At 41.3% G+C, this 25,950-nt stretch overlaps 1 protein-coding gene and 4 non-coding genes across 5 annotated transcripts; all 5 read left to right on the top strand.

Moving 5' to 3' along the window:
* The first annotated feature begins 245 nt into the window (after nt 1–245).
* NOP58 (NOP58 ribonucleoprotein) lies at nt 246–24,717 on the top strand. The gene is made up of 15 exons (XM_042874741.1): nt 246–397; nt 3,327–3,403; nt 4,978–5,030; nt 7,180–7,304; nt 8,035–8,171; nt 9,334–9,398; nt 11,214–11,348; nt 12,092–12,237; nt 13,168–13,294; nt 13,909–14,072; nt 14,791–14,925; nt 16,156–16,217; nt 18,571–18,704; nt 23,528–23,649; nt 24,375–24,717. The coding sequence occupies exons 1-15, from the start codon at nt 353–355 to the stop codon at nt 24,429–24,431; spliced, it is 1,584 nt and encodes a 527-aa protein (XP_042730675.1). The 5' UTR covers nt 246–352; the 3' UTR covers nt 24,432–24,717.
* Nucleotides 5,323–5,411, top strand: LOC122182073. Its single transcript, XR_006179700.1, has one exon. It is a non-coding gene; the product is annotated as a small nucleolar RNA SNORD70 (small nucleolar RNA).
* LOC122182074 lies at nt 9,985–10,072 on the top strand. The gene has a single exon (XR_006179701.1). It is a non-coding gene; the product is annotated as a small nucleolar RNA SNORD70 (small nucleolar RNA).
* LOC122182071 lies at nt 12,341–12,424 on the top strand. Its single transcript, XR_006179698.1, has one exon. It is a non-coding gene; the product is annotated as a small nucleolar RNA SNORD11B (small nucleolar RNA).
* Nucleotides 13,426–13,510, top strand: LOC122182075. Its single transcript, XR_006179702.1, has one exon. It is a non-coding gene; the product is annotated as a small nucleolar RNA SNORD11 (small nucleolar RNA).
* Nucleotides 24,718–25,950: the final 1,233 nt, after the last annotated feature.

Raw genomic sequence — 25,950 nt, 5'->3', positions numbered from 1 at the left:
CAGTAGGCTACTACTTATAGGCAGAAACTTGCATAGCGACAGCCAGACTTTCAGCTCGCTACCTTCGCGCAGCCACTCCCGCTAAATGCCCGCCCCCATAGGCTAACGGTTATACATGCAGCAGCCCCAGCCCCGCCCACTGCGCGCGCCCGCCGCGCGCGCCTCCCGCCACGTGGCCTGTAGGAGCGCGCGCGACGGGTGGCCTCAGCGCTTCCCCTACCGGTGAGGTCACTTCCGGTGCGCCCGCTTCCTCTTCCGGTGCGCGCGTGCTTAACCGGGGGGTACGGTGCGTGCGCGCACGTGGCTGTGCTGCCGCCGGTCGCCCCCGGCCCTGCTCTGCTCCGTTGTCATCATGTTGGTGCTGTTCGAGACCGCTGCTGGCTACGCCATTTTCAAGGTAAGGCATCGGTGCGCGGTCCGAGGTTAGTGAGGCGGCCGCGCCTCGCGCCCGGTTGGGGCCTGGTGGGCGGCGCGGAGTTGCGGCGTGTCCGTCCTGGGGAGGGGAGTCGGGTATTGGTTAGTGTTCTTCGTCGGACCTGTGGCTTCTGCCCGTGGCAGCCGAGTTAGCGGGAGCTGGGGGGGAGGCCCAGAGCCCGCATTGCGGGTTGTATGGAGGAATGTGGGTAGCTGCTCCAAGGTTCTAGGCTTTGGCCTATCGATCTGCTGCTTTGTTGTTAACAAGAGTTTTATTTCAGTGTGGAAAAAAAAGTAACTAATGTGGTGGTGAGTCAAATTCAGTGTAACACTTTGTTTTTGCATAGTAGTGCTGAATGTCAAGCCCTGTTTAGCTAGGTGGTGGAGCGCAGGCTTTGTCCCATTTTGCTCTATGCTGTGCGGTCTCACCTCAAACACTGCGTGCAGGTTTGGGCACCACAATGTAAGAAAGGTATAAAGCTATTAAAAAGCATCTGCAGAAGGGCAGCAGAGATGGGGAAGAGGCTGGGGACAAGATGTGTGAGGAGCTGCTGAGGTCCCTTGGTTTGTTCAGTCCAGAGCAGCGGAACTGAGGGGAGGCTTCATGGTGGCTGCAGCTCCTTATGGGGAGCAGAGGGGCAGCGCTGAGCTCTGCTCTGTATGACAGCGACAGGACCCGAGGGAACGGCATGGAGCTGTGTCAGGGGACGGGCAGCTGGGGGTCAGGGAGAGGTTCTGCACTAGAAAGCACTGGGCATGGAACAGGCTGCCCAAGGAAGTGGGCACGGCCCTGAACTGCCGGGACTTCAGAATGTGTTTGGACAGTGCACGCGGGCAGAGGGTTTGACTTTCGATCCTTTGTGGAGCAAGGAATTGAATTCAATGATTTTTGAGGGTCCCTTCTGACTCAGGAGGTTCAGTGATTCTATTCAGTAATTCTGCAGGAGTCAGGAGGGGCTGTAAACAGCCCATATTTAAGCCAGTGAAACCAAGGTTGGCTTAAAATAAAGGCAGTAGAGACGCAGAATTGAAGAAACTGCTGCAGAAGTGTTGCTGCTGACGTCAGCAGCTGCGTGCTGGGCCCAGCTGTGGTGTCCCTGCCAGGCAGCAGAGGGCGCCAGGCAGCAAGCTCCAGCATTCCTTTGCAGACTTTAAACATACCCTGGTAGAGCAAACTGCGTTTGTGTCTGGGTTGAATGCAAGAGAGCTGGAAGCTGTCTGTTAGAACCGAGCGTAATTAACATTTTATTAAGATGTGTATTTGGAGGCATGTTTTCTTTTTCCACACTTGTTCTGTTTGTAACTGCCCATGCACACTGCACATGTACAGGACAAGGAAGAGTATTCCTTTCCTCCACACACTAGCTGCAAGTTTATGTGATTGTCATATCTGTATGTTTGTTCTGTATCCAAGTATTCACTATAGTGTTTGGGTTTTTTTAGACAGCTTCTAAAGATAGTTACTGTTTAGTTTGTTTCTTTAATTCCTTGAGAACTGAAGAGAATTTAGGTTTCAGAACTTTTGGAAACAGTTGTCACCCGCTTCTCTTTTCAGCAGTGTTCAGAAGCTATCTGTAGCCAACATAACTGTGCTCTGCCTTTATGCTTTGGTGAACAGAACCATCTTCCTTTGCAAGCTGAGTGGCTCTTCAGCATTCTCTTGTAGGTATTGCTCCCATCACAGGAGTGAAGAGTGTGTAAGAAGTAAAGGCAAGTGTTCTAGTTCTTGGAAGTCTTGTTCCAATGTATCTCAGTATTTGGTGGGACGTAAAATGCCCATAGGCAGCCATAATTTCTGTATACTAGCAACCTTGATTATTAGCTTGTATGCTTGTGCTTTTCTTGATGTCTGTTTATAGAGACAGAGAATTCTGTGAGCTTCAGGGTAGGAAGGACTAACCCACTCCATATCAAAGATGAATCCAATCCAAAGAAAAGAGTCAATAGGCTGGGGAGGGGGAGATGTGCCCAAAGGTTGTCTTGTGCTTCAGAGACCCGTGGGAAATGAGTCATCATGTTTATTTGCTCAGCATTAATTTAGAAAAAATAAAGAAAGAACCTCCTTTGACTTCAATTTAAAAATCTGCAAGGGTGCAAGAACAATTTTTGACCAAGTCAAATTGTAGTTGTGCTGGAGCTTGTCACAACTTAAATCCAGCATTTTTACTGTGGTATAAAGAACTTAAAGTTATAAGGATCTTGCTGGTGCTGTTCCCCTGAGCAATTTTCTAGGAATTTGCAGTACACTCAGCATTTTGTGAAATGTGTGCAGGGTCTAATGGCATAATTGTTATCCTTTTCCTGTTCAAATACTGAAAGGGAATCCCCTCTGACCAGAGATGGGATTAAGCCATTGCTCAGTCTTAAGCAATTTTAACTCAAATGATTACTGAGGTGTGGTGAAAAGTCATCCCTACTGTGATGTCCTTTTTTCCTTGGGCTCATTTGGATTCATGAAAATAAGGTGTGGGATCACTCCTTCCTGTGAGGTGTCCCAGACGTGTTTGTATTTTCCCAGAGTAGAGACAGGTTTGGTTTTGGGTCACTGGGGTTGTGAATGAATCCTTTAAGAGGTGGAGCAAGACCAGTTTTGATAAACAAGGAGAGGGCTTTGCTTTGATGGTGCAGGTTCAAAAGGACCTAGCCATTGTTGAGCAACTTCTATAATGCAGTTGAAAGCAAGTGTAATTCTGTAAATTCAGTTGCATTCCGAGTGGGATGAAGATGCTGAGACAGAACGGTGAGACTGGAGATTACCATAATTGCATTTGTTGACTCAATTTGCAGTAACTTCCAGTGGTAGGATGTGCCATGAATCTGTGCCAGGACATCTCTACTGAATGCAGGTTTGAAGGTTGTTCAGGAGTGCTTTAATATACTTGTGTTTTGTTTGTTTTTTTTTTTGTCTGCAGGTTCTGAATGAGAAAAAACTCCAAGAAGTTGACAGTTTGTGGAAGGAGTTTGAAACTCCTGAAAAAGCAAACAAAATGTAAGCAGCCTGATGTGGGGGTGACAGCCTGACTTTAGAAGTACATTGCTGCCTGTATAGCTCTATTAACCTAAGGTTCAGAAACAAGTGTTGACTTTTAAATATTGTAAAACTTGAAAGCTGTGAACACCAGTAACGTGAAATTAAGTACTATCTTGAAATGATATATATGTGTGTGTGTGTGGCTGCATAATTAAGCTGCAGAAGTTATTACCAGTGCCTCTGAAGAAAGGAAAGAACAATATTATAAGGAGTTTTGGATGTTCTGACAAGAACATCCAAGTTTATGATGCTGAAACTGGCTGACATAACATGTTTTTGTGCTCGCAGGAAATTCTTGAAATAAAAACCCATCGTGGTTCAATCCAGCTGAAACTAATAGCATGTGAAACCTGTGAGTTGAGAGCCAGCGTTGCTTCCCATGCCACCAATGACTGTTAGTGTTGCTGAGCAGCTGCCTGGGATTGCAGTGCCTGCTGACCAAGCTGGCCTTTCTAGCAAATAGTCCTAAGGCTGGGAACAATGGTGAATTCCTGCCAAGTCTGCTTAGGGTGTTTTTATTGGAGCATTTCTAACCAGCTTTGGTTAGAACAGATACCTCTGAACAAGCTATGACTTGTGAGTTGGATTTGTACTGCTCTGGAGGAATATTTAGAGGAGAAGTCAGAATATTCCACATTTGTCTGTTTGAAGTGTTGTTAATCTTGTCTTGGAAACATCATCCTGGCCACTTGCTAGACAGCATATGGCTCTTAATGGATCTGTTCTCTGATCAAGTTAGTTCTTGTATTTCTAATGATTCTAAAAAGGCATCAGAATAAGCCTGGGGCTTTTGTTGGGCTTGTGTTCTTAATTCAGGCATTCAGCTTTATCTGTGACCTTGCTTCTTTTGCAGATACTTGACTCACAAAGCACAGTGGTTAATCAGAACTGGATTAGTTAAATGCCTGCCCTTGACAAGGAATTTACTGGATTGTGATAGCTTCTTCACTGGGACTCTAGATATCAACACCACAGATTATGTGAGGGGGAGAAGGAACTTGAGCTGTGGGAGTTGGCACAGTGTGTTTAAACACTGCATATATGATTTTTGGCTCTGGTGAGCAGTTAGGCGATGGAAGAATTTTCTGTTTACTGGTTCTTTGTTTTAAGCTCAGCTCAAAACTTCTGTTCGAACGTGTAATTACAAGGGCGGACTTGAGGATTCAGGGGCAGTGAATCAGTTCAGTCTTAAAGATTTGAAGAATTCTTGGTGGAAAAGAGTGTTAAATCTGCACTGTGCAGGCTGTGTCCCATGGAGGCAGAAGGTTCTCTTGAAGATGAGAGGGATAGTGTTATCAGTCAGCAGTGACAATCATGGTGCAGTCTTGAAATTCATGTGGTTAATGTCTGTCCTTAAATATCAGATACACTGCTCCTTTTCCTTTTTGAGGGTCTGAATATTCATCTCTGCTCACTTGCAGTCGGGGGCAAAGAGGGGAACTGTAATAGTGTGGGCAGGAAAAAAAGCGAGCGTTTTCTTTAGCATCTAGTTTCTATACATTTGTTTACATACTTGCATTTTTCTTTTGCAGAGTGAAGCTGAAACACTTTGAAAAGTTTCAGGACACAACAGAAGCGCTTGCTGGTAAGGGAAAGTTGGCATTGTTCATCGAAAAATAAAAAATAAAAGCCAGCCAAACGACAACGATCTCTAACCTGCCAGACAATAGTTCACTCATTGCTTACCTCTGTCTGCTGTTTTTTCTTTGCGTAGTTTTTCAATAATGCATCTTTCAAAGGCATCTGCTTCTGTTGTTTTATGAGGTCATCCACCCACTCTACAGTGTAGTAGAGACATAACGAAGCCTTACTTTTTTTCATATCACTCATTGCCCAAGCAATTTGCTAATGAGCGCCACGTAGAAATTTGTTGCGCGTCGTCTGTTGTCAATGATGGATACTTGTTGGAACTGAATGTAGCTGATTTGAGGCAATATTTCGTCACTACCACTGAGACAACAGACGATATCAGACTACATATTATTATAACTGCTTGTTTTACGGATGTGTTATACTTTTTTTTTTTTTTGCAGTGGAAAAAATGCTGATATTGCACTTCAGAGAAATTCAGGTGCTTAAACAAAATTGAAAGCCTTATATTCAGTAATTTTTACTATTTAAACACTTAAATTCTCAATGCTGCAGATTAGTTTGAACAGAAAAGATGGAAGTGCTAGCTAGTTGTTCAGGGATAGCATGATTGTTAGTGCTGAATGGATTGGCAGTGTATAAATTCTGTAAGTGGATGTTACACCTCATGTTTACTACCAAATAATGGATTTTCATATTCTAAGATAGTAGGGGTAGCTTTTAGAGGAAGGTAAGGAAACGCTGTGAAAATGGAGGTGTCATATATGCAAATGAAAGAGTTGAGACTGAAGCTGCAGTATATTTCTCTGGTGTGTTTTTTGGCATATGTTGCTTTTGCTTAGGTTTATGTTCAGATCATGTATTGCTAGTTTGATTTGAAAATATGCAAAAAAAAAAAAAAAAAATCCCAACACCTGAACAACAAAGCAATAAAACCAACGGAAAATGCTAATTTAGAGCTTTGAGTCTATCTGGAAAATGGAGAAGATTACTCAACCTACCTATGTTACATTTATTTTGAAGAGATTGTTATGTAAGTGCCTGTTTTATGAGGCTCAGGAGCTATTGGCTATCTTGAAAGTTTCATAACTTGTCTCTGTTCTAGAAAGGATGAGAGGAAAAAGGTAAGTGAGCACACAATTTGCTCTTGCATTTCCTTAAGATTCTAGGAATCAAAAATCACTGGCTTGTGTTTTGTGTGTTATGTTGAAGATGTATCAATCACCGAAGTTCAGTGGAGTACAAAGTTGATCTGCACAGAGGGCTTTATTTGTGCCATCTTAAAATATATTGTGTGGTGTTGTAAACCTCTTGCAGGTCAGTTAATACTTAAGTATGAAAAGAACCCATTTGAAGTTCTTCAGTCTATGTGGTGTATGCTAAAAGGGTCTGTTTCTGACTCCCCGGTCCGCGGGTGTGCTGGGTGTTTTTTCTTGGGCTTTGAAGGACCGTATGTTACTGTCAGCACAGGATGCAAAGAAGCCATTACTCAATTTAAGTGGATAAAGGGACCTAGTTAAGTAAATTGTATACAAAATGTTCCCTTAAAACTTTGCTTTTGGAAATGTGAAATTTACATCTAAGACATGTATGGGAACTGTTGGATCATGACCTGATCCTCTGATTGACCACCTGAGGCAAGCACTGAGTCAGCCATGGGAGCACAGGTGAAGGCAATTCAGCTGTTTGCCAGGAAGGGTGGAGCCTGGCTGCACCTCTCCTAGACCCCATTTGAGGGCTGACCCCCACTGGGGAAGGGTCTTTTTCTGGAGATTGCTCCTTGTGGAGTTTACTGTGAGCATTTCCATTTATTTTGATTATCTTTCCACCGTGATAATCTTACTAACCCTAACCTCTGTATATTTATTGATCGTACAGACATTATTTACTTGTAGCATTCCATAAGCAAAATTCAGAAAAACTGAATTGAAAGCACATGAAGCGAGGCAAAGCAGGTGGGAAAATGGCTTCTGATCTAGTTCTTCAATAGGGCAAGAATGTAATTTCTACGCAGTGAAGTGGTATTGCAGCTCAGACTAAAGCTACTGTGGCAGTCAAAATAAAAATACCAAGTTAGAGGTCATAGAGTTGCAGGTTTTAAGAAAGGAATGAAACTGCATGTTTGGTGGTCTTGTTTTCTACAGCATCTACAGCTCTTGTAGAAGGCAAGCTCAGCAAGAACTTGAAGAAAATTCTCAAGAAGATAGTGGCAAAAGATGCCCATGAACAGTTGGCTGTAGCAGATGCTAAACTTGGTGGTGTCATAAAGGTGATTATTGACTTTCTTGTTTTCATCTTTGTTTCATACTAGAGATCTTAGTTCTAGAAAGATAAAAATTATTAGCAGTGGAGCCTGCTGCCACTATGGTGTCTGTGGTGTGTAGAATCGCTGTTCCTTATGATCAGTTGTCTCCTTCAATTTTTACCTACTGGAGGAACAAGTGCTGTAGAAGTGGTCTGCTTTCTCTGGTACCTCCTGGCTGTTAAATCCTAGATTCACATCTCATGTCTGATTGCTGCCTGTTTCAGAGAGTTTTATTCAGCCACATTTACATCCTGTGTTAGATTGTTGTGGGATGCAAACAGAGAAGGCTTCAGTGCTGAAGTGAATACTGCCAAGGACTCTGACCCAATTATTCATTCTTGTTCTCTGATCCCAAACCCTGAAGAAATGAAAACTCTTATACTCTGCCTTTGAATTTTCTCTCTGGGACCAAACTCTTTCCAGTAAACTTCAAAATTGTGATTCTGCACATCCAGTGCCTATGTAGTAAATAGGGGCTTAATTATGCATCTCCTCTTCAAACTGGGATTGTTGGATACAGTGTAGTGAACTGAAGTTGTCACTACCTTAAGCATGAGAAAAGACTTGAACCTGTTGAGTGACCACAGAATTGCCACGGGGAAGCCAGGCGTAATGAGATAAAGCTCTGGAAGAAGGGATTTAGAGAAACGTTATTGTCATGTCTGACTTGGACTCAACAATTTCCATCTTACAGGATAAGCTGAATTTGAGTTGTATACACAGCCCGATGGTTACAGAGCTGATGAGAGGGATTCGTTCACAGATTGAAGGGCTTATTACAGGCCTGCCTTCTCGAGAGATGGCAGCTATGTGTCTGGGTCTGGCACACAGGTGAGTTCCCAGCACAGCTCTCTCATGCTGTCACTGCCCTACTCCTGTGTCCTTGGCTGCTCTGTGCTGTGATATAGTTTCGTATTCACTTTATAAATCAACATACGTGCGTACTTGAAGTCTTGTTTCGCGGGGATTTTCCACTTTGCAGCCACCTTCTTGGGGAAAGGCTTCAGCCTCACCCCAAAGTTGATAGCTTCTTTTCCCTTCACCAAACTAGTTTGGTTTGTAATGTCTCTGTCGCAGCTGAGTGGTTAGTTTAAAACTCCATTGCCATTTAGAGATGGGAGAATTATAGTTTGTTGATTTACACTGGCATACATGCACATATAACGTATATAATGTAAATATTAAAGGCAGAGAGATCTTTTCCTTCTCACCATCACGCCTTGCTAGGTTTAGTGGAGTAGTAGTTAAATAGAAAAAAAATACTGGATCAGCACAGGGTCAGGCATACACTCATGAGCAACTTTTAATTCATTTTCTAACATGAGCTTGTTCTGTAGCCATTGGCAAGTTAGAGAACTGCTTTGTTGTAGCTAATTCTTTAAAAATGCCTTTGTTGCTGCTAATGGTGTCTAGAACATAGGCATTAATATTAAACAAAAAAAGAAGATATAAATGGATATCATGTGTTTTACTGTAGAAATTTTTAACATATATTGAAAGCCGGATGATAATGGACATTCTCAGTTAGTGAGAGTCTGTTCTGGGAAGTTTCTTCTATTACTTCTCACTGCCATTGCTGATATTTGTTGCAGTGTAGTTTGTGTTTTGTGGATCACTTCCAATTGCTGCAGAACTGAAAGTGCTATTGACAAATAATTTTTGCAGGAAGCAATGCAGAAGGAAACTAGAAACCAATTTCCTGCCACAGTGTTTGTGCTCAGTCTGATTCACATGATACAGTTAGCCTTAGCTTTCACTTTTTTCACAGCATGTGCACATGTATATGTCACAGCTGTTCAACATGTTCGTCATATGTCACAGATTGGGTTGTCAGGGCTCCTTCAGTGGTCACAAGTGGGAGTGGTCAGCTCCACAGAGTTGAGCTGGTATGAATGAATGCGTGGACAGCCACGTTCCTGTAAAATAGGGATGGGTGGGAAGTGCTCTGCAGTGGGATGTCAGTGTACTGATGAAGTTATTTCTGTATCCACAGCCTTTCTCGATACAAGTTGAAATTCAGCCCAGACAAAGTAGATACCATGATTGTTCAGGCAATTTGTAAGTATATTTAAAGCCTAAATTATTAATGGTTCAGCTTATGTTATTTGCCTTCTTGATGCTGGTTGCAGAAAAGCATTGGTGTCATTTTTTTTTCCCTTAGTACATTACGGTAAATCATATTGTGTTTCAGCTAGGCATAAGGTTAGTTATCTCAGTAGGATTTCCCACAAACTAACATTGTTAGGGTCGTGCGGTAAGCCACCGTCCATTTTCTTAGCATAGAGATCAGCTGAAATACAGGCAGTGTAAGTTCAGTCCTTTGAGGACTTCACTTCCCAACATGTCTCACCTCAGTTGTTTTGGGAGAGTGTCTGGGCCCCACACAACAGGGCTTTATGAATCTCCATTTTCGTGGTAGGTCACATAGGGAGCGATTTGGAGATGCTCTTACTTCAGAGGTGTAAAAACCACTGCAGTATTTCATGCTGCTTTCCATGCCCATGCTTTCTTAATGGAAAACAGACTGCAGCTGTGAACACAGATAGGGACACCCATTCCTCATTTGTCTTTGTAGGCATCCACATCGTAATCAACATTCTTGCTGTGAGCAGTAGCGAGGAATTCTGTTCTGAATATTAATTCCCAGACTGCTGTCAATGATGAAACATAGTTAAGCTGAAAATAATGATTTAATTCAGTTACTTCGTCACTACCACTGAGACAACAGATGGGAATGTTGGTATTGCACTAGAGGGAAATATTTTAGCCTCAGGGCTCTGTAGCAATATATGCCGTGGGTGTTACATGTTGATGTTGTAAATCCAGTTATCAGTCATATCTTCTAGCTGGTGAGCCTGCTGGATTTGGAGGATGCATTTATACTATAAAGACAATTAAAGGGCTTAATATAATGAAGTAACTGAATACAAGATACACTCTCACCATTAGGCTTTTTCTGTAAAGTTTATTAGGTGGCTAACTGTTACATCCATCTTGTGGGTGTAGCACTTCTCTGATAGACAGGGAGAATCACAGTGGCTCCTGTACCCCGTCCAAGAGAATGCCCTTTGCAGCTGTTAAAGGAGTCTGTTCTCCAAGGTGGTCCCAGTGGTGAAACTTTCAGACCACGTTTGTGGTAATTCTGATGTTTCTGCACTGTTGTGCCTACGATTATGCAGTTCTATGAAAACCAAAGACTTCTACGTTACTGAAGCTTAAGTTTCACTCCGTAAAATCTTGTTGATAAAATATGAAGTCTGCTCCGAAGATAATGCCTCCTGTTTTATTCTGTTGGCCAGCAACATCAGAGGTGACTATTGGTGGTATGGTAGTGGAGGTAGAACCTTCCCACCAATATTGTGTTATATTTTGTTACTGTGTGACATATGGGAGCAACGGGGCTGTCTTACAAAATGGCATCTGACATGGACGCATATATGAAACAAAGGTGTCGTTGAATTCATCTGTGTGGAAAAATTGGCGCCCAGTGACTTTCAGTGATATTTGTTGAACATTTCTGGAGACCAGACAGTGGATGACAGAACAGCAAGGCAGTGATGACAGTGGGTCCGCCTTCTGGTGCAGACTTTTACTAATGCAGCATGCAGACTTTTTCACTGCTGATGAATATGTATAGCTAATGGTGGTGACTGTGATGAGAAAAAAAAAGTGGTAGATGAGAATTTGCTTTATCAAATAGTGGTGTTGTGCTTTTTGCATCTGTTACAGTTTCCATGGAAATAAATAGGAGGTATTACTTTTGGAACAACATACCTACTTTTATCTCTTTACATTGTTTAAGTTTGTCAATTTAAGAGTTAACCGTTTCTCATTTCCTTGTAAGAAACAAATGCCCATTCTTCTTTCTCATAGCACTTCTTGATGACTTGGACAAAGAACTGAATAATTATATCATGCGCTGTAGAGAATGGTACGGTTGGCACTTCCCTGAGCTGGGTAAAATCATCACAGATAACCTAACGTATTGTAAATGCGTGCGGAAAGTTGGTGAGTAATGAGGAGGCGTGAGCCTGGGGAATGCACTGTGTACTAATGTGAAATGTTGTGACATCTGTAGACCAGAGCTGCTTGCTCTCCAGCAGGTCATGGTGTCGTGTACAATCCTACCATCAAGAGCAGTGTAAATAGGGCCAGTAGAGAAGTGGTGTATAGTTGCCTCTGTATGCTAATGCAGTTTGAAATTCTGAAGCTTAGTATAAAGCTAATATCATATGACCAGCCAATTCTTCATGAAGACCACCAGCATACCATAGAATTAGAATTAATCAGCTGATCAGTTTGCATATTATCTGCCAAATACGATGTAAAGGGACTCATGGCCTGTTTGTGGCTGTTCCCTTTGACTACAGCTGCTTTTTTTTTTTTTTTTTTTCTTCCAATTGTAGGAAGAATTACTTAGGCCTGGTTAGTTAAAAGTGACTGCTTGCTTCCTGGTATTCTTCCTTTGTAATCTTGTGACTGAGAATTTTACAGCAAGAAAATACTGAAAAGGTGAAGTATTTGGTGTTACAGAATAAAGGCTTTTTTCTAGTTCCAAATTTAATTTTCCTAGCCATTCTCAGGTAGCGTAAAAAAAGTCTGAACATAAATGTTTATTTTGGGGGTTTAGGTTAGGATGATAGCAGATTTAACTAACTGTTATTTTAGCCTTTATTTTTGTCTGTTTCTGTTCTTTTCATACTTGTTCATCTTGCACCCACTACAAACATGCTTTCATCTGTCCCCTGCAGGAGATAGAAGAAATTTTGCATCTTCTGATGTTTCTGACATCCTATCAGAGGAGATTGAGGAAGATGTAAAAGCTGCTGCTGAGATATCCATGGGAACAGAGGTATCAGAAGAAGATATAAACAACATAATCCATCTCTGTGATCAGGTATGTACACATATATGAATAGCAGTAGAAATTCCACATTGCCTCACAACATCAGAGATTCTTCTACCAAGGAGAGGCTTTCCTAGGGTTTTTCTAACAGTCATGATGGCAGTGATGATTTCTATATTGTGGTTTTCCTGATGTACAAGCATGAAGGTGCACAGTCACTACCTCATCTGAGCCATCTCAATCTGTCCATGTCTACTTGAAGCCTTCTGCAAGTGTCGTCCTTTTGCATGGAATTCTGGCATCGATCTGCTTTTAAGCCCTTAGGAGAATGGTACTGTGCAACCTCTTTCTAACCTGTCAATTTTGAAGCTGGGTGGTAAGCCCTGGGTTAGAAGTTAGCACTGAGGCCTAAAAAGAATCAGGAGCCCTCTCCTTTCATTTGTATTGCTTATGAACTCCCTCTGACTTTGGTGCCAGCTGAATCCCTTTGTGACTTTACCAGGGAGTGGCAGGGTTAGGAATAGCAGTTCCTGTTCTCAGTCTAGACTGGGCTGCTTTTTTATGTGTGTTTTAATTGAGTGTATTTGTATGGAACAAGTAAAGACCATTTATCCTATTTAAAGAGAATTGTGACAAAGATTTATGTGAAAACTGAATGTTCCAGTGTTTTGTCCTAAAGAAAACGTCCTTACTAAGTATTTTTGTTCTGCTTCGCTGTCTTTGGCATGTTGTCAGCTCCTTTATCAGGAGCTCTACTGAGAAAATAGGTTGCATGAGAGAATGAACAATACAAATCCAATATACTTCATGGATGGAACTCTGCTCTGGGAATATGCCCTATATAAAGCTTTCTGTAACTGACTCTTGACTGTGTAGTTCACGCTGTTAGCCTCCTTGGTTGGAATTTTCAACACTTTCATTTAGGGCTTTGATTTGTCTGTCAGCCAATTCTGATTTGTGTAACTAAACTTTGTATGCCAGGTGATTGAGATCTCTGAGTATCGGACACAGCTGTATGACTACCTGAAGAACAGAATGATGGCCATTGCTCCTAATCTCACTGTCATGGTGGGTGAACTGGTAGGAGCAAGGCTCATTGCTCATGCAGGTGGGTCACACTGTCCATTGTAAATAAAGCTTAGTTGACCTCATCACAAGTTGTCTGTCAGGAGCTAATTGGCTAAAGGCATCATGCAAGACAGTGATGAGCATCTCTTGAGAATGAGTGTGAGCTTGGTACCGGTCTGTGATGATGTAGTTCTTGGTTTGCCTGAATCCTTTTGGAATATGAGGGCAACTTAAGTCACTACCTCTTCTGAGACACTGAGCCCCCTTCTGACAGTCCAGTCAGATAAAATACTAAGAAGCTGGCTTCAAGCATTTGTATTAAGATTGGCTCAAGGTAGCAGCGTTATTTTGGTTATCTGCTGCAGTTGTGTGATGATGTATTCTTGCCGATGGACCTGGTCAGGAGTAGACATGACTCTTGTACCAAACATTTTATTGACTCACCCTTCTTTCCTGTTGCTGAAGTCAGAGACAGAGTTAGTCTAAGCGTGAAAGATTGAAATGGCTTACTTGTTCTTTGGGAAATGGGCATGAAGCAACTTGTAGAGAAATTGAGTGCTCAGATATTCTGCTTTTGAATACTGTAGGGATCTAGTATTATGCTTGTTTAGCTGCTCTTCCGATAGATTATATTCCTGTGTCACTTCCTTTTAGGTTCTCTCTTGAATCTAGCAAAGCATCCAGCCTCAACGGTTCAGATATTGGGTGCTGAGAAAGCACTCTTCAGAGCACTGAAGACTAAGCGGGACACGCCTAAATTTGGCCTTATCTATCATGCTTCCTTAGTGGGACAAACAGCTGCCAAGAACAAAGGAAAGGTGAGTATCAGAACTGTTGAATCTTGGCTTTTTTCAGAATGTGGAAGTGTGCCATTGAGATGATTTGAGCTTCACATTAAGGCTCTTTCCTTGGCCTTGTCTCCTGTTCTGCTTCGTGGTTATACCAGTATCCCACAGGTCTTTGTGGTGTCCATTCCTGTTGACAAAGGGGAAGGGGGTGGTCTGTTCAACACAACTCTGTAATAGATCCATTCCTGCTGAGTTGTGATGTAACACTGGTTTTTTCAAGAGATATTTTACTGCTTTATTCTATGTGATAGTAAGCTAAGCTGTGTCAGGCATTAGTCTTATTTGAAAATCAAGTTCATACTGTGTCCTGAAGGTAGTAACTTTCATGGCTTACATTTAAAGAGCTTAGGTTTTTGTAAAGCAGCTGGATGGAGACGTCTTGAGTTGTGAAGAAAGCTATTCACCTGGAAATTATACCTCAAAATGACCTGGGACAAAATTTGAGGTAGAGTGGGAGATGTCTAACTTATTTGCTAGGTTTAGAAGTGTCCCCCTACTGATGTAGGAAATATGGTGTTACTTAACTGTCTGTAAGTGCTAAAGAATGACATACTAATTGTTTTCTGGACTGAATGCTGCTAGGAGAAGGTTGCTTTGTTCTTCTGTTTGTGGTTATGGTTTCCAGATCAGAGTGAATCATTGCCTTATGTTCAGTCTTAGCATTTAATATTCTTTTTGCCTTGCCCAGATTTCTCGAATGCTGGCAGCTAAGACTGCCTTGACTATTCGTTACGATGCCCTTGGAGAGGATACCAGTGCTGAAATGGGAGCTGAGAACAGATTAAAAGTAGAGACAAGAATGAGGCATTTGGAAGAGAGAGGAGTAAGCATTTGGATTGCTGCATGAAGCTGACTTTCTTGGAAAATGTGACTTCTGTACCTCTTCTGTTTCTGGCATGGTTTTCTGATACATTGCATCTTTGTCATTGTTACTCTGTAGCTTATCTCCAAACCTTATCCGGAGGGCCTGTGAGCTGATGTCAGTTTTTCTTGTTTGTGTGGTTCCCTATGTATGTTATACTGAAAAATGCTGGCTTTGAAGAAGCGAAAATGATCATGCACTTATATTCTAGTACATTTATTTATTAATTGTAAACATAAACTTGTTATGTCATGGCTGCTTTGCCTAAGAAGGAAGCCAATTTGTTTATTTTTCCTCCTCCGCTCCATTTCTCATTGTGATTTCCCAAAATCTGATGGTGTGTAGAGATCAGAGCTTTCAGAGCCAAAGCTAGATGTTATTTGCATCACAGAAGAGCTGCTGCATTACCCTCTCATCACCTAATACACGTCTTGCCTCTCTGTACCTGCTGTTCCATCTGTTGCCATTGGCATAACATACTGGGACAACATAGGATTCACTTTCCCCTTTTAGGTAATATGCCTTCTGCACGTGGTCTTGCAAGCTATGACTGCTTGCAGCCTTCCAAGCTATATCTGCTGCTATTATGTTGTACTACTGGCACTGCTAGTACCAAAAAATAAAAGAAAAATCCAGAAAAACCTGCCAGTTCTTCTTTGGGTATTTCATGGGACACAGTACTTCCCATGGAAACAGAAGGAAGAAGCTATATTAGTAGATACCAAAGTACCAACTTATCTGACAAGTACAGATTTAATCAAATCAAGTTTTGAGCCTGTGTCGTGGTTTTAAGGTCAGCTTTATGCCAGCTGTAGAATGATACCTACCCTAACATACAGTTGTCCTTACAAAAAAGAAAGCGTGCACAAATTTGAACTAGCTCAGTGAATTTCCAATTTTGATCTTTTTATGTGGCTGTGCTATGTTTGATCCCATGCTAGATGTCCCTTAGTTGAGCTGGCTTCTAGAAGAGCAGTATTAGAAAAGCATGTCGTGAGGCCTTTCTCACCTCAGTTGTCACCCTGTCGCTATTCTAATCCTAGGAGAAAGACTTGTACAGTTGTGCCAGATCCTGGCCAATCACATAAGCCCATCTGTCCACTTCTGATTCCTTTCAAGGGCTCTGAATCTTGTATTGTGAATTGTTTCTGTTCTGAGTAATTTATTTTTCACTTCTAAATTTTCTTTTAGATAAGAAGAATAAGTGGCACTGGAAAAGCCTTGGCCAGGGCAGACAAATATCAAAACAAGAGGTGAGTAGTTTTTCTTTTCAGCTTGACTGAGGGTAAATAACTCTTCATACTTTTATTCCTGAGAAGTTTTTTCATTGTGGGTTGGATTGCCTTCAAATCCAGAAGACATAGTCTGTGCTCTAAAACATTGATACCAGGTCCCCATCACTAATGCAAATTTTCATGTTCCCACATTGTATGGTTGTAGTGAAGCCAGTAAAGTAATGAAACAGTCCTGATTTTCTACCAGAAAATTGTTGACATCATCAGATAACTACATAGCAGCTTTATTTAATGCAAGTCTGAAAAAGTTAGAATTGAGGAAATTGGTGTTTATATGAATTTCTTGGATATGTTTGAAAGCTGTCCTAGAAATCTTATTTTTAGGAAAGTAAACATACAAAAAACCCACTTGTTTTGAGCAAAGCTTGATCTCCTTGTTTAGGTCCTGTAGCAGAGTCTTAAGGAACAGATAAAGTGGTTTCTGGTGCCTGAAATGAGTGAATTGCAGCTTTGCTGGCTGAACATCTAAGGGCTGGAATGTGTTACTGTTAATTTGAGCTGTGATGTCTGAATTTTTCACTTAATTTATTTGCAGGCATTTTGCTTAACCTGGCCTTCCCATTCTGGTGATTCCTTGGTGTAGAAAGGGCAAGTGCTTGGCAGAAGTAGAGCAGGCTGTTAGTTCTGTCAGAAAAACTAGCAGCATTGCATCCATTTGCATTTACCACACATCTTTTTCAAGGCTGGCTGTAACTTGCATTTCCATTTGTGAAGTGTCTCAAAGGGTAGTGATAGCTGTGTTTTCTGGAGCAGTTTTCGAAAAAACAACTGTCAATAAATGAAGCATCAGTGTGTGTAAGGAGGCAGTAACTTAAGGTGTTGAGAAGACAACATACTTGTAGGTTTATGACCTCTTTGAAGTGAGGAGTGGTCAAGTCCTGCTGGGACATGTTTCTACTCTTAGGCTTGTTCTGCAGATGTGTAGGCTTGGGGGAAGAGACGCTGAAGATAACTTTGTGCTGTTTAGCCTAGCTTGGCTGTCTAAAAGGGAAAGAGATTAAAAATACTCATTTCATGCACTCAAAATAATTTGAATTCCAGAATTTCTGAAGTTTTATTTTCAGGAGCATGTTTACTTTCTGAAAAAGTTACAGCTACTTTGGCCATGATCTGTACACCAGATCAGTCTCCTTCAAGTTATCTTCATAGTAGCCATACTACTGCAGCTTTGTGGATATTGTTTGAAGAGCCAGACTAGTGTTGTAAGGATATTGGCAAGAATCTCTTAGTCTTGTACGGAACTACATACCCAGCATTAATTACATCACAGTAATGTTTCAGAAGTTTGTTGTCTGACTACTTTGCAGAGATGAAACAGAATCCACTGTTCCTAAAAGGCTGTGTAGTCAGTTTCTGCCAAGCAACATGCTGTGATCATAGCCATCAGAGTCTGTGATGCTTAGAGAAGTTGATAATGCTACCTGCTAGCATTGCTGTGTGTTTCTCAGTCTGATCACTAGTCTCAATTGCAGTTGCAACCTCTGCAAGGTAGCTACTTCAGATGCTTTAGAGAAGTTTAGATGCTCACGTGTCCGGATGGAAAACAGTTTGGAGTTACTGTTTTAGAGCTTCTTTCTCTTCTAGGAATTCTGTTCTGAATTAAAAAAAAAAAAAAGCTTTATTGCTATTAGTGATTCAACTGTCCTTGAAAAAGTATGGTGGAAGAGAACTGTGTTTAAGGGCAGCTGGTTCTCTGCAGTCTCTATAAGAGGTAAAGACTGAACAAAGGACCTTTTGGTATTCAGATAGAGGTGGCTTCAGCCACAGATTAGGTATTCTCCTGTCTTGTGAAGTCAGTGGTACAGACATGAGCCATTACTTTGCCTTCTAACTTGTGCCCTGTGAATGTGATGGTGGAGAAACAGCACAGAAAAAGCAGAAACAAAGCTCTTCCCAGTCCTGTGTTTCTGATAACCCTAGGGGGGTACGCTTACGAACTCCCCTATTTGTAGGGAGCTATGTACTTGTGACCATACAACAGTGATAGGAAGACTTTCAGCTGGCAAGAGATAAAATGGGTAACTTAAGTGCTTTGTAGAATCTCAGATATAAACCAGAACTGAGCTCTTGGCTGAACTGATCCTTCTCTTCAGATCAGACAGTTGTACTTCATGGGATATATTCTGTACCCCTAATTACCGATGAACCATTCATGCGTTGAAGAAAGGGCCAACTACCTGTAGATGTTTTGTTAGCTGAGCAGGATTGTTTTGCTAATGTTTTCAGGAGATTGTGTTGGAAAGCTAACTTCAAGATCTTACCTGGAGGCTAGTTCTTCATTACCTGAACTGACTTGTTTTCTTCATTACAGTGAAATAAAGGTGTATGATCCTTCCGGTGACTCTACGCTTCCTGCTGTTTCAAAGAAACGCAAAATTCAGGAAGTGGAAGAGCAGGAGGCAGGGGTTGCGGTGAAAGCGAAGAAGTTCAAGGCAGAGATGAAAGGTTAGTTGTTGCATCTGTGCTGCTAGCATGCTGCTGTGTGTTTTGTGCAGTCTGATGGCCATCCACAGGACCTGGTTGCTCTCCTTGGTCTGACGCAGTATATTAATAATAATAAAAAAGAATCTTCTGATAAAACTGCTGTAGGCATTGAACATTTTAACAAGTAAGAGCTCTACTTATTCTTGCACTGTATAGTAGGCTCATCTTCAGTGACTCTTAGCGTCTAGAAAGAAGAAAGTTCCTGTGGGGGGAGAAAAACAACTTGCCTGAGTTTTCTTTAAATGAATGCTGTTTTATTCTGTATAGGAGAGTTCCAGCACATAAAAGTTGAACATCAGGACTTGAGGTTAAATGACCCTTGGAAAATTCAGTCTGAATTTATGGTACACAAGGAGCTATTGTCTATAGAGCTAAAACAACTGTGGCGACAGTTGTTCTCTTCTTCTCTGAGATACTGTGTGAAGAAAGGTTTGGGGCTGTGATTTCAAAGCACTCTGTTTTGTGGTTCACTTTGTGCAACGTTGTCCCTCTTCTTGTGCGTACACTTGCAGCACCCCTAAATGGCTGGCCTAATGGTTGATATGACAATAGAGTACCCAGTAGGTAACTTGGAATGACTTCAAGTTCCTCTTGTGAAGCCCTGAACTAGATCGGGCTTGAGCTGCTCCCAGTTCTATCTACTGCTCATGTCTGCAGATTGGGGCTGTCAGAGCCTTTTCTTTCTGTCTTCCTCTGTGCTGCTGTGCTCTACAGAAATCAGAGGCTGGTTATGAGTAATTGTGCTGACTCTTTACTTCTTAACGCTCAACTTACAGAGAGGTGATTTTTCCAGATACTGGTTTGTTAATTGAGTCCTGGTGTCTGTGTACATGTATGGAACAACTTGTAGGAAACTGAACTTAGGAGAATTGAAATTACACCGGTGGGGGAATTCTTTGTACTTCAAATCTGAGATATGTGCTCCAGCTTGTTCTCTTGTGCTTATCATAATGAAACAAGGACACTTGAGTACTTTAAAAGTTTGAACTTTGCCCATTTGGTTTTTGTAGAATGTGGGTGTTTTCCACAGCTACTGCTTTTGGTAGTCCTTTCAACTAAATCCCCTTACTATAGCCTCAGAGTTGTTCCCTTGGGTCTCCTTTCTGTTACAAAAATATTGATGTTTTGTAGGCATGAGCTGCTTGCAGGTGAAGTATTACAGTTATTTCCAGCCTGATCTCTTACCAGTATGAGGATGGTATTTCTATTTGTAAATGTTACTCAATGATTTGTGCTTTTATAGAGGTAAACTGCTTCTGTTTTCTTCCTTTGCTTTACTGAGAATTGAGAATGTTGGAGCCTCATAGTTGCCCTTGAGCTACCAAGACTGATTTGAGCTGTAGAGAGTGTTCATAAGAATACTTACAAATTACTGAAATCTGTGCTGTTTGATTTTTGGAAAAGTTAATGATACGCAAAGTACCTGAAAGAGTAGGGCATCCTTTGGATGTTCATAGCTCCTATTTTTCTTCCCCAGATCTCTATATCAAGTGTGTAATTTTGAGACAGTTTGGGAACTAGAGCCCTACTGTGTGCCAAATGCTTGACAGACTATGGAAGAAGCATACAGCTTATTTACCTCATAACAACTGTATATAGATTTCATCCCTTCAGCATCCTGACATAGGCTAGACAAACCATGACCTTGCTCTTTTTCTAGTTGATATGTCTGCAACAGCATGCTGGTGAGGTGTTGGTCCAAGAAGTTTGTTGAGTAGTTCATTAAGTTCTGAAACATACTGAAGAGTACAGAGGAGGTCCCAGCATTAAGATTTATGCTGCATATCTGCTTGAATATGTACAAGCATTTCAGTTTCTGCTGTTCTTGGCTCTATTCTTTTCAATACAGTACTCTCTTCTTCGCATGTGCACTACTCTTAGGGTTTTCTCTGGTCAGAGATTACACATACATTGTGTAGGAATTCTCTGCCCCCTTCCTTCCCCTTGCTGTTTGTGCAGCTGCATAATAAGCAGGGATGGTAGAAAAGCAGTCCAGGAAAAAAAAATTCTTCAGCCAGATCAAGTTTGATCCAGTCCATATCCCATGAAGAAGGTAAGGAATGGGAATGAGGTGGAGAGCTGCATTGAAAAGTGCTTTGTCAGACTACTGCTTTAACATTTGTAGTAGAGGGGAGCAGTATTTTGTGTTGGGCTAGATTGAGATGTAAATGCAACTGCAAAGTGTGGTGTGTGGTGTTTTCTCTCTGCCTGTTAGAGGTGTGTGTGTGGTGGTAGTACCTTGGACAGGAATTTAGTAGCATAGGGGCTAAGGGAGGGTGGCATGACTTCAAACTACATTCAGCTCTTATGTTATGCCTAAAAGGAACTAAGGGGAGGGTTCGTGCCTGGAATAATTTGTAATCCACTTAAGGAGTTGCTTTTTAATACAAAATGTGTTAATAGTGGAGAATGGGAAATAGGACTGATGTTTTGTTGCCTCAAGTCTGAAGCTAGATGTGGCCAAACAATATGTACCACCAGTGAGGCTAGCCAGTGCTCCTGGTGAGGTACTCCAGTTGTGTGGAGGCATCAGGTTATAGCAGCAGCTTGTCACCTGTGAAGGTTTCTCTTGGCAAGAGACATCATCTTAAATTAATGGCATGAGCCCTGCAAGGCCCAAAGCCTTAAATGACAGGAGTGTCATGATGTGATGTCCTTATTGATAGGCTGTGTGAGTTAATGGTGTGTGTGGGCATCATATGGAGAAGGGAGGGTGCATTGGAGGCTGGTGTGTAAAAGCTTAGAGAAGACTGGTGGAAAATGGGTTACTGGAACTAATGATTTTCAGTGCTGTGCAGGACCATTGATCAAACTCTTCTTCTGGGTGCTGCTTTTTGTGCCTTAGTGCCTGAAGCAGCAGCTGGTGGCTTTCTTGTCAACTGCTGTGTATCACAAAGAAGTCCTGCTGGGCTTGAGTGACTTAGAAGTACTGGATCCAGAGGGAGAAGAGTAGCCCCCCTGGAGCCTTTATCCTCATTCTGCCTGGGTTCAAATGTATGAAGTCCTGTGATGAGCTTTGCTAGAAAGCAACAACTTAAATCTTCTTGAAGGTATCTGCTGCCAGCTGTGAGAAGTGACTGTGAGTGTTCAGTGCTTTATCTGTGGCTGTAAATTGTGGCGGATTCCACTGCCTGGTGTTTCAGACTCAATGACACACATGGTAATAAGAGATGTGCTACCCGGTGTTGTGCTTGACAGTGCAGAGCTTACTCATCCTGCTGAGTGAAAGCGTGTATTGTAGCAAAATGTGATGCATACACTCCTGTCATACTGTATGGCTTTAATGTAGCATAGGGTTATTTTACCTATCTCATATAAGTAGTAGTACAAAGGTGAGTATACTCACATGTTTTGTGCCCTTATGTTTGCACACGGTTAATTGCAAAGCATGTTTATGGCAGAATCCCCTTAAAATCATACATACGGTGAAAAGGTTCCTTTGTTGGGAATCCTTTTGCTATTTTCATTCTGGCATTTTTAAATGTCAAAAAAATGCATGTATTGGTTGGCTGGATTTTGCTGCAGAAATGTCTAGAAATTTTCTGTACTCAAGCCCATTTTTTGTCTGAAGGCTTTTTGATGGTAAAGATAGGAGCTTATTTTTGACTCAGTCCTGCTGCTCTGAAGTACTAAACTTGTGGCAGTACAATGAAGATTTCAGAATGTGATTTTTTTATTATTATTGCAGTAATACTAGTTTTGTTCCTTTCTTTCTGAAAGTGATAAGTGAGTGTACTTTCAGGCTGAAATGTTTCTTGGAGAAATACAGTGAGAAAACAGCATCTTGAGTCGTGCTTCTGGGTAACAGCTATACATAATTCCAGGTACTACCGTTTTCAGCATCTTTGTTTTGTAGCTGCTGAAGGACAGTGTTTACTCCATCATGAATGTGCTCATGAGTACTTCATACTGAGAAACTTGCTATCTAGCACTGACTCAGTTGTGCCAAATAAATTTAACTTCAATATATTCCAGCAGTAGGCTGGCTACTGCAAAAGTTATCAGCTGAATAATGGTTTCTGCTTGTTTTTTTTTACCTGGAGACTCCTTAGACTGTGGCATATATTGTTGAAGATGAGTAGTAGTAAATTGTAGTCCTCCTAACACAGTGATCAGATTCACCAGTGGTTGGCAAATAAATGGAAAAATAAGTGTAAGAGAACGTGAATAAATCCCTCCTGGAGTTAACAGTTCTCCAAGGTTAATATAAATCTTGTTTTTCAGGACAGAGTTTCTACTCTTGCATTAAATATTTTGTCAGCTCAGCATTAGGAGATCTTTGTGTTTTCCAGTCTGAATGACTGCTAATCTGCCCCTTTCCAATGTGAAGATAAGGGAATCAGTTGCCAATAACCTGCTGCTGGCTGAATGCACTGCTGATGTGTGTTGTTGGGTCCTTCCCTGGCTCTTGTGATGCCAGTGAAAATGTTTGCCAAACTGTGGGCAGTCTCTTTTCAAAAAGAGCACCTGAAATGCAAATAAAACATGCAGGCTTATTTTGAATGTTAGGGATGGCATATAGGAGTGTTTTTTGTGTGAGATATGATTAGTACTGTCACATTGTCATTTATGTCTTAGGTAGCTGTAAGTTTTGGTGATAGCAAGCAGTAGTCATACAAATAAGGGAGGAGAGGATTAAAGATGAGTGTGGGGACAGCGTGGTATTTTTTGCTTTCTTGATATCCTTGTTGCATCCTCTCAAATCTCATAGCTTTTTCCCTCTGCCTTTTACACTTGTAATAATCAACAACTTGCCTTTTATTATTCTTCCTTCTTTGGTACAGAAGAGACAAATGTAGAAGAGGATGAGCCTGTCAAAAAGAAGAAAAAGAAAAAGGAGAAGAAAAAGCAGGCTGAGGAAGAGGAGGAACTGACAGAAGAAGTGCCCACCAGCTCTACAGTTGAGGTGAGGCAGAACTGCACAGCTGCCTGACCCTTTTTAGGATGCATTCCCTCCAAAATATATGGAGCAAGGGGAAAATATTCTTTCCTATTGAACTCCTGTTATGCAGGGACTGTTTTTAGCAACTTAATTTAGTAATATCCATCACTGTAAATTTCAGGAAGAGTTGTATTACATAATAAGGTCTGAGAAATTGTGGTTTCTCAGTGCACTAGTAGTGTTTCCCTTCCTTTTCTGAGCTCACCCCCAGCTTTAGTCTCCATTCTTGTTACTACTTCTCTAGAGATCTCTTGGTACTGATCCACAGGCATCTCTGTTGTTCAGGGTTCCTGTAGAGCAAAGTCTGTGCATGCTGAATAGATGAAGCATCACTTGATGTCTCCTAGCAGCAGCCGACTGGATGCTGTAACTAAATTAATTGCTCAGTTTTGAAATTCTGTTCTTAACATGGAATTTCATCTATTCCCCTTTCATTAGAGCAGCTACACTGCCTGTTACAGACTGACCACAGCTTGGAGCAGCCAGCAGTGTGTGATGGACAGCACAACTTCCCTTGCTGTGTTCTAACCATCAAGTGGAGTAGCAGCGGAGCAAGGGATCATCTCTTGTGCTGTGCTGAGCATGGCAGCTGGGGGAGATGCTTTGAGTTTGAGCTCTGTTGCTTAGCTGCACATGTTGTTTTGCTTCTCCATTACAGCTTATTCATAGCAATGTTTGTTTGTTTCCAGAATACAGAGAAAAAAAAGAAGAAAAAGAAGAAGGTGAAAGACGAGGATGAAGACTGAGAAAAGGTGGAAACACCGGCCATAGGACAGTGCTTCAGAGTAGCATTTCTTGACATAATTTCTTTAACCTCTAGCTGAAAACTGTTACCATTCTATATTGCTAGAGGGCAAGGAGGTGCATTTGATGGCTGTCTTCTGCCCTGAAGCAGGATACCCCACTGTCCCTGCTACTTAGGAAGACTGCTCTGTTGTTTTGCAGTATCTTGTGTTGAGAAGCTGACAGTAGATCTTTATTCATATGCAGTCTTCACTGATAAAGAATAAAAACATTTTTATGGAGATCTTATGCCTTTGTCTTGTAATTTATTTGCTGGCTTTCTAACCATTATTGGGACTGTTCCTAAAATTTAATGTAATTGAATGATCAGCATAAAACTATTTTTTCAATGTGTAAACATTCCATTGCAGTTTCTTCCCTAAGAAATTCAAACCTTGTAAATATTCTTAAGTTCTCCATAAAATGGATACAAATATGTGTGAGTAACATAAAAAAGCATTGAACAGCTGAGGTGTTATCAAGCCTGCAGTGTATTTCTTATCAGACTTTTTATCATCTTTTAAACATTTGTTTTGTAACATTGTCTGACAGAATTGAGGCACATGTTTTGAATGAACGTGAGTTAGTTTCCAAATGGCTTCTGTGATGGTTATGGCAACTTTCTTCACGTGAGGGGAAGAAAAAAAAAAAAAAAAGGAACAGGAAAACTAGAACACAATGACTTTTTCAGCCATCTGAAAATGGACTTGAAAAGGAAAGCATTTCATTTATTAGAAATCAGTCATTTGCTAATTTTGCCATTCTCTGTGGGGAATACAATTGCACTGAAGTAGCATCATACAATCAAGACTGTGTGTCCTTGTGTTGTTGCTCTGTCTGCAGTCGATGTTCTGTCATGCGAAGCTCTGGATTGCATGGGAGTGCTAAGGCCTTTCAGCTCATTTGCTTTTTGCTGGAAAAGCAAGATGAATTCAGCTTCAGTCTCTTGGCAGGTGACGAAGATGTTAAAAATGATCCATAGTGAGTTGGAAGGCTTAGCTCTCAGTGCACTTAGTTTTTTATTGTAAGTACGTTTTCAAACAGAAATCCTTACTGATGTGAGATTTAAGTTTCCTCTGAACTATGAATGTACTCTCTTATTCAAAAGTCTCAGATAAATAATGTATGTGCTGTTCAAAAGCTGCCCTATATAATTTATACCCTAATCAGAAAACTTGTATGAACATCAGTTGCTCAGTAAGTCTAATGAATGAGATCGAAGTGGAACAAGGTTATTTTTGCGTAGCTGCTTTCCTCCCTTTTGCTTATTCCTTAGATGAATCACACTCACTTCCTGCCAGTCTTCATACTTAACGCATTTTATTACTGCAAGCCAGTGTCCCATAGAAGCAAGCTTCCGTGTCCCAAGGTGGCTATTGCAGCTGAACCTTTGCTTCTTCTCCTGTCCCAGTGTTCTGAGTGTGGATTTCAATATCATAGTAACTACAGCTTCTGCTTTATTCTGCATCAGAACTTCAGAAA

Source organism: Lagopus leucura, unplaced genomic scaffold (genome assembly GCF_019238085.1).
Source record: "Lagopus leucura isolate 7727_CA_CO unplaced genomic scaffold, USGS_WTPT01 Super-Scaffold_100012, whole genome shotgun sequence".
Taxonomy (NCBI): domain Eukaryota; kingdom Metazoa; phylum Chordata; class Aves; order Galliformes; family Phasianidae; genus Lagopus; species Lagopus leucura.
Note: the sequence above shows the minus strand (reverse complement) of the source record. Positions and strands in the feature narration are given on the sequence as shown.

What these genes read in the sequence shown, in the direction of transcription:
- NOP58 (XM_042874741.1), top strand. Translation starts at nt 353, where the DNA reads ATGTTGGTGCTGTTCGAGACCGCTGCTGGCTACGCCATTTTCAAG. An exon ending in TAATCCATCTCTGTGATCAG is followed by an intron (nt 12,238 to 13,167) that starts GTATGTACACAT and finishes TTTGTATGCCAG; the next exon opens with GTGATTGAGATCTCTGAGTA. An exon ending in CCACCAGCTCTACAGTTGAG is followed by an intron (nt 23,650 to 24,374) that starts GTGAGGCAGAAC and finishes GTTTGTTTCCAG; the next exon opens with AATACAGAGAAAAAAAAGAA.